The sequence below is a fragment of the Serinus canaria genome, chromosome 1A, assembly GCF_022539315.1.
Source record: "Serinus canaria isolate serCan28SL12 chromosome 1A, serCan2020, whole genome shotgun sequence".
Classification (NCBI taxonomy): domain Eukaryota; kingdom Metazoa; phylum Chordata; class Aves; order Passeriformes; family Fringillidae; genus Serinus; species Serinus canaria.
The window spans coordinates 32,578,831-32,587,166 of NC_066314.1; the positions used below are offsets into that span (position 1 = coordinate 32,578,831).

Consider the following 8,336-nt stretch of genomic DNA (forward strand, 5'->3'; position numbering starts at 1 on the left):
CAATAATAATCATGTCACTGCCTCTAGTGTGTGATGGTTCAGTGTCTGAACACATCCTTTTGAGTTTGCCTCGGGGAAAGCAAAGGTTTAGGCATGTTTTGGGACTCTAAATTGCAATTTCTCAATTTTCTAAGTGTCTGTGTATTGCAAACGCAAAAGCATTTCTGTTCGATAAAGCCTTGCTGTTTATATTCAGGGTGGAATTTGTGGGTTTTTTCTTAACTTGCGGTTAATGCTGAATTGACTTACCTGGGACCTTTGTCCCCAAGCTAAACTGCTATCACTGTTTGTGGTGGAGTGCGGGAATCCCTGTGGAGGTGGAGGTTGGGCAGCTAAGGGCAGCTTAGTTCTTTTCTGTAAACATCTGTACTTGGAGGGGAAGTTTTCCTAAGTACCTAAGTGATTTCGGATTAAAAATCTCCATTTCATTATTTCCATGCTCTGGAGTCAGATGAACATTTTTCAAAGTGTGATTCGTGATTCTGTCCTGCTTTTTTCAATGCTATCTGCCAGAGAGACACCCTCTTTTTTTACCTATGTTGTTCCTGTTTTCCAGGTTGGCCTTCCTTTTATGATGTGATCAGTCCTGATGTGATTGCTTTCAACGATGATTTCTCCTACGGGATGCATCGGATTGAGATATCCTGCAGTCAGGTTAGCTTATAGCACACTCAGATCATTCCAGTGGCAAAGGCTGCAAAAGCCATTACAGTGTGCTGTACTTTCCTTGAGATTTGTAAGCCTTTCAGTTCTATTAAATAGTAATAATTGTGAGAGAGCACAATGGGTCGTAGGCATAAAAGCTGGGTGGAATGAGCTGAAGGCACAAAGGGATTGTTGGAATGCACATTGTTGTCTCATGTGAGATTTAACAGAGCAGATGTAAATGGTTGGATGCGGTGCTGAGCGTACAAAAATAGTTTTCCTGAAGAGGGTCCCTTCAAAGGAGCTCCTGAGCCTGAGCCTGTCCGACTGACTCCACATGTGAGCAGTTGAGAGAAGTCAAAAGCAGTGGAGCGACTGTCTGTGTGCTGATTCCATCACTCTACATTACTGTGCATCTATGCTAACTTGTTCCCAACACTCATTCCCAGCACAGTCCTAATGGCTGCCTCAAATAATCCCATCTGCCATAATAATGAACTCAGTAGTCATTCAAAACATGCCCAAATTTTCCGTTAATCTGTCTTGTTCTACTTTCTGTCATCCTTTGTGCTGCCCTCCTTTCTGTGAAGGGAATGGCATAATCATTACCTAGCAAAGGAAGAGGCTGCTGCATTGGTGTTCAGCAGCTGTAGCCAGCAGCTTGCAGTCCTCTAGCTCCACATTCTCAAACTCCTTCTGAGAGAAGCAGCAGCTTCATTTGGACAGTCATAATTTGCTGTTCTCCCAGCATTGTTGTGGGGGTTAAGTGATTTTATCCCTTACAATATGCTAGTCAGTCAGACCTCATTATATAAGGTTCGGAGTGTGTGAAGAAACTTCTCAAGAGTATCCATTAACTTCAGTCTGCATAGAGCATTTTGTCAATATGTTAATGACCAAATTAGGGTGTCTGCTACTTTGTCATGTATTCTATGAAATTCTGAATTTTTTACATGGATGATATGCTGTAGAAGATCCATTCAACACTTTGTGGGAATATCCACTTCCCTAAATGCGCTATCAAGGAAGCAATGAGACTGCAGATTGGGAAGCTCTTGCTTCAGCAATGGTTACTGGCATAATCAAAAATGCAGTCTAGTCTCTTTAGCTCTGCTTAGTAGGCCTGAACAGTGCTAAAATCTGCTTATTGCCAATCTGCTGAGCCTGTATCTGCTGACACACTTCAGGAGATGGCCGGAGCTCCTGGAGAAGCCCAAGGAAGCCTGTGGTCAGCCGAGGAATCTGGGAATGTCATTTACCTGTTACCAAACAAAGTAGTGTGGAAAGACCTGAGACCAGCAATATTAGCAGCAGTCACATGCAGACACCATAAAATCAAAGCAAAACTAAAATCTGAATTTGAAGAAAAATTATGACCAAAGTCATATTTTCTGTATAATCCAATAGCAACTTCCTACCAGCTATTCCAGCTTCCTGGGGCAATAACTCCGCAGATGATCAAGTCACACAGGAAAATAGCTTGAAGGGTGGTGAGAATCTCTGCATCCAATGCGTAGCACAGCTAATACTGCTTCATTGTGTATCTGCCCCTGGAATGTGAATCATATATGCAGTTGCAAAAAAAAAAAACAAAACAGTTTTATTCCAGCCTGCAAAGCAGTGGGGTTGGTATGACAGACCTTGGTAGAACCAAAGGGAAATAACCATCTCCCACACCCAAAACCTTATAAATCCTTTGCAGATGAAAAAGTAGTTGATTTTTTTTAAAGTCCTTCCCACCTGTCTGAGAAAATAAAAGAAATCTTTTTTAATGTTCTTCATTATAGAAAGCAAACACGGAAAAAATCACTGTAATATTAATCAAATACATCCATGGGATTATCCTAGAAATAGCTTTCACAGTTTTTGGAACACACCCTGGGTGTATTTAAAAGGTCAGTGATTAGTGACAGGTAGAAGTTAATACAAATGCAGTTGAGGAATACTGTAAAACTGGTTGCATCTCTTTTTTCCCTCTGTCCTGTTCAAGCATCCCTTTCCCTGTGGTCTCCCTACCTACTATTTTTCCTGTGCAAATCAATAAAACTCCGTAGTCACAAGAGTAGTGTTTGCACACCAATAGCTTGGATTCTCAACTGTGGCAGCTGACTGCAAGCTGCTTTCCATGCCTCCCAGCAGTATATTAGAACCAGGAGGCCTGGGAGATCCAAGCATACTGACAGTTAGCAGTAAACCCCCTTTTCCTGCTCCCAAGCACATACTTGGAATGCTTTAACCATTTCACTGTCCTGGTTCATTCTGCCCAATATATTTATGTACAAGGCTGCAACGGATAATTGTTTCTTTTCCAGAGGCTCTGCAGGCATGTATATATGTCGTAGAAAAATGGTTAGCACCTATTATGTGTGGGGAAGACAGTAAAGTCAATTCATCCTTTGTACTCTCAGCTGAGTGCCAGGTTTCTTATACTGTGATACAAAGGACTGAAATACATTTCTGTTTAGGGCAGATGAGTTAGAGAGTCCTCTATACGGAGAATCGCCACATAAATTTTTGGTGAGAGGTAATCTCAGAAGGTCACAGATTTTGCAGTAATTCAATCCTGGAGTGATTCTGCCATCACAAAAAGGTGTAATGAGACTGCCTTGGAGTCTCATACAGCTTCTCAGGTTTTGTGAGGAAAACCTGTTTGATAGATTGTCTTTGTAGTCTGTGTGAATATATTACTTCTATAGACCATTTCTCTCTGCAGTTTCTCTTGTTCTATTTCTGTCCAGTAGAGAGGGAGTGATTTATCTTTTGTTAAATGTTAGTCTGGAAAAGATCTGTTTAACACTTCCAGCCAGGAGGTTTTGAAGCACTCTTAGTTGAGACGAGATGATTTAATTAGGATGCTGAGCATTTAGAAAAATACTCTCCCTGGGACACTTAATTTTTTTTTTCACCCCAAAGGTATGCTTATAGTCAGGTGAAATACTTCATTGTTAGATACCCCACATTCAGAAACAGCTCAGGTTTTTTTGCACATGCTAATGTAAAAAAGGCCTTCAATATAAAGGAAAATGATAAAAAGGATAAGCAGTGGATAATGGAGGAAAAGATGGCCAGGCAGCAGTCTTTCAGGAAGAAAACTTGAAGCTTAGTTTTCTTTAGGTCCCATTCAACTTTGTTTTACTTACTTCCCTTGTTTTATCTTCCTTCCTTACAAAGCTGAGAACTGTTGCTTAACCCAGTCATGCATGCCATTTTCCATTGCCTTTGGGAGTTTGTTCTGCTGATACCACAGGATGGAAACCTTTGGTTGTTATTGGGATCCTTGCTGGACTGCCATGGCTGTCTCAATGACACTTCATCAGGAGCAGGGAGCCTGCTGTGGGATGTGGGATGTGTCTGCATGGGTGTAGCCAACAGGAGGGAGCACTGAAGCTTCACGTGTCTACCTGCCATGATCCTGAAGGCAGTGAAGATTATTGTTTCAGCTGTCATTAAATAAGCAGAGTTTCTTTCCCACCTAGCTGGTGTGAGAGCCTCCCCCTGCCTTTCAGTCTGTTGAGAAAGTTTAACCTGGAGGTGAAACTGTAGGTGCTTCTACAGACACCTTTCCTGCTGCTTTGGTGAATTAGAGGCCATAACAGCAGGAGAACATTAGCAACACATTAACTGCAGGGTAGAGATTTGCCATCACTAATTCATTCAGAGTTTGGAATAGTCACTATTGCCTCTATGTATTTGGAATACTATGAATTAATTAAATGTTAAGAATAATTTGCAGGCTTTAATTTTTGCTGTCTGACTGTGAGCCCATGAGCAGGTCTGTGATCTCAATTACATCATTCCACCTCTCACTGAGATCTGCTATTGACTTGAAAGGCCGAGGCCCTTTGGTAAAGCAGCATGACTTTCCTGTTCAAGATAAATATTTCTCCAGTGCAAGGTTTTATTTTTTTGTTTCTCGTGACATGCTGTAAAAATGAACTTGTGGAATTCAAGTGACTAATTACAAGAAGTTCTTATCCAGATAAATTGTCAGCCATTATGTGCAGTGATAGTAATCTTAATTTTTGAATAAGGATCCGCAGGGTTAGCTTCCTCAAAATACTGTATTTGTAAAGCAGTCCTTGTAAAGCAAAGGACTGTTACCTTCCTTACAGACAAGATCAGTAGTGCTCACTCTGAATAGCACTGCAAGTATTAGGGTCTGATTGATACAGAGCAAAAGTGGCAGCAGACCATTTGTACTTTCATATTCCATACAAAAAGCAAAATTCAGCACCATTTATAATTAATCCCAGACAAACATTATTAGTTAAGAAATATTTTACATATCCGCACTACAGGTCTTTTTCAGTCACCCACCTACCTGTCCCTATCTTTATGTACTATAGAAGTTATTTTGAGATGAGTGGGTTGAGCTCCATCCCCTCCAGGGGCAAGAAGTGTACCCAGAAGGACCTTGATGCTCAGAAGTGTGCCAGGCTATAGAAAGGGGGAAAAAAAAGAATTGTGAGAGCACACTCCAAAGAATATCTCTAGTGCTTTAGGTCCTTGCCAGGATCACCAAAGGGTTTATTTTTTTTTTTACCAAGAGTTGTAGCAGATGGTTGCAGGCTGAGGAGAGCCCAGAGCTGAGGCTGTCCCTTTCTTACACAGATATCCTTACAGCAATAAGTGAAACATGGGCAGTGCTGTCCTCACCACCATGTTTTTAGCTGTGCTCCTGCCATGCAATCATTACAGAAGCAGGCAGATCCTGAGAGATGGTGGTCCAACCAAGCATAGGCAGTGGTGTGACAGGAAACACCCTGGAAATTTGGGCTTGGAGTCTTTGGCGCCTGTGGTATCTCAGAAGATCATCTTCCTGGATCACTCATGTAGCCTGTAAATCCCACGTGAAAGGGCGATGCAGGCACCAGTGCACTTCCTTGGAAGCAGCTGCTAGTCATTGCTTAACCGCGCAGTGATGGCACCGAGCGAGCGAGCGGCACACAGACACAGTGATACTCTATTGTGTTTCGTTTCAGTGTGGTGCTCACCTGGGGCACATTTTTGATGATGGACCTCGCCCAACTGGCAAACGGTACTGCACAAACTCTGCTTCATTATCTTTCAAGCCAGCAGACAAGAGCAACGCTGGAGAAGGCAGTGTTAATGCCAGTCCTGCCCCAACAGGCAAAGCTGAGCTGTAGGATGAAGCAAAACCTGCAGAAAACTGCGTTGATCCCACACAGCTTACAAGGAATGTTTTCAAGTTGCCTGCTCTCTTATGTCCTAAGAATGTTCAAATGTATGAAAGCATTTTGCACCATCCTTCTTCTTCCTCACCTTTTCAGAACTGAGGCCTTTCCTGCCAGTGCATTTACTGTATAATTGGATTGAAAAAAGTATTGACTGAGTCCACAGGTTTTCTTTTTTCTTCTTTTCTTTGAGATTGCTTGGGGAATCTTTAAATTAAGAGGCTTTGACATCATTAGTTATTAGTTTCTTCTTGATACTGTGTTATTCTAGGTTTACACACTATTCCTTTTTGTGTGGGAAATGGGACTTACGTTTATCTCCAGTCCGTAGGAAACTTCTGGGCATAAGAAAATCCTGAATTCCTAGCACATCTCTGCTTTGTTCTGACTTGTGAGGCATGCAGCCTTTGGTCATATGTATCCAACCATCTCCCAGCATCAGCTGCACCTTGCAAAAACTTGTAGTTATGGCTGTTCCTTCTTAACTGAAAGAGATGTTAAAAGCATCCTTTGGCTAATTTACTGCCAAAATTTCAAAGGTGTGGTTGAGAGGATGTAAACATTGTCTCAGCATCTGTGTTTCCCCTTTGTTTGGTATTTAAATCAAGGTTTTAAGTAGTAAGGCTCACTTCTGCAGACTACTAATGAGGCTTTGTCTGTTCATGAGGCCTATTCAACAAGTGTAACGTAAATCTGAATTAAAGTTGAAATCTGCAGGGGGTAATTATATGGGCAAGTGCAGAGATAAACTTGCAAAGTGAAGTAGATGAAGGATGACACTAAGTTCTTTATCTTGTCGGTTGCTACAAGGATTCAGAAACATGACAGTTTCTGCTAAAAAGAAGTTTAGGAATGAATGCAGTAGAAAGAGAGAGACCCTCCTGACATATCCAGTTTTAAAGATTAATTTGCCTGGATGCATACTGCATACGAGATCCAGCCTTTAATTTGTGCAATGGCAGTCTAGTGGCATGAGTAACAGTGTTGGTGCAAGAAATTAATTCGAAAAAAGTCTGTCAGAGTTCCACAAATTTTCATGTAGCAAAATTCACTGTCCCATGAGATGTTTGTCACAGCTGCTTTTCGATTTTTTTAATAACACTTAGAATTGTGCATAATACCATTCTTTAAGCTATACTACACAGTATTTGCTACACTTTGCCTTTAAACACTGAGAGACTTAATGAATATGGTATTTACTTCTACTAGCAAACTTTGTGACTAACATGTTTGGATCCAATTTTATTTTTAGTAGGAACAAAGCAACCACTGATTTTTATGGAAGCAGGATTGAGGTTTTTATGTCAGTGATAATGAACATATTATCTAAAGTTCAAACACCTTCCAGTTAAAATATAGCTACTGTGAAAGCATATGGAATGGTCATAATTGCCTTTTTTTTAGCAACATTAGAAGGACATGAAAAAATATTAAAAAGGCAGCCTCTATAAAAATATCGTACATAAATGTGGTTTAATTCCAGATTGCTGTTCAATTTAAGTATTATCAAATTTCAGTATATTCCTGCCTTATGTTAAAGAAATATATTACTTAAGCTTCAGAACACAGTAATGTATGCTGTCCTACAGGAGATTTATTTTTGCAGGATATGGAATGCAATGAAATGAATCAATATGGTGAGGTGTATGTGATCTCTGGGAGTTAGATCATTTAATATAGGAAATGCATTGTTCTTGTGCACAAGCTATACCACAGCACAGTGCAAGGTAAGATAGATTTCCTTTTATTGCTCTTAGAAGATGCTTGTAAGGGCTAGTGTTGAACCCTCCAAGTTTCGTTCAGTCTGGTGATGATCATGACAGAGGAAACGTGGGAGCTGAGCACAATGTATAGAATAATAGAATATTTCTGTATGGTTAAATTTTGCACTCTCTAGATGCTTATAAAAACTGAATGCAAACTGTGTAGAAATAGCAAACTATATTTTCTAATATCTCTATTTTAAATATGATGTTTAAATAAAATACCTTAAAAATCATGTAAGTCACACGTTATTTATATATACTATATATATATATATAAAATTGCACATGTTTTTATATATATATGTACACACACATATATTATTTGAGTATAATTTTAGCCTTCTGTACCTTTATAATAACTAAAACCTTTCCATAAGAGGGTTCAATACTTTTAAGAAATCAAATATACATTTTTCAAATCAAATTTGTTTTCATATATTTGCTGTACACAAATATAAAATAAATTTCTTTATAAATAATTCTGTTCTGCTTCCTTATTTATCTTTTTTTGTCTCATTTGGTTTTATGTCTCATTTCCACATCCTTCACTGCAGGGTGTCTTAGGGAACTGGCTTTTTTTTTTTTTGCTTTCCCCTAACTTACTGTGAATATTATCCATCCAGTTATAATGTATGTATAATTTAATGTATGTATATATTTAATGCATGTATAATTCACATACAAATTATAATTTACACACATAATTTACATCTCCAGCAGGTTTCTGGCA

The 8,336-nt window shown here is 39.5% G+C and overlaps 1 protein-coding gene across 4 annotated transcripts in view; it reads left to right on the forward strand.

The window, feature by feature from the left end:
- The window catches only part of MSRB3 (methionine sulfoxide reductase B3), an 81,988-nt gene extending 73,921 nt beyond the window's left edge, over positions 1-8,067 (forward strand). For 2 of the 4 annotated variants that reach the window (XM_030238534.2, XM_030238535.2), the window contains 2 exons: positions 557-654; positions 5,628-8,066. In XM_030238534.2, the coding sequence (XP_030094394.1) occupies positions 557-654; positions 5,628-5,792 (263 nt within the window). In that variant the 3' untranslated portion in view covers positions 5,793-8,066. Of the gene's footprint in view, positions 1-556; positions 655-5,627 lie in introns of all 4 variants that reach the window. The other 2 variants (XM_030238532.2, XM_050969767.1) reach the window with 2 other exon arrangements.
- Positions 8,068-8,336: the final 269 nt, after the last annotated feature.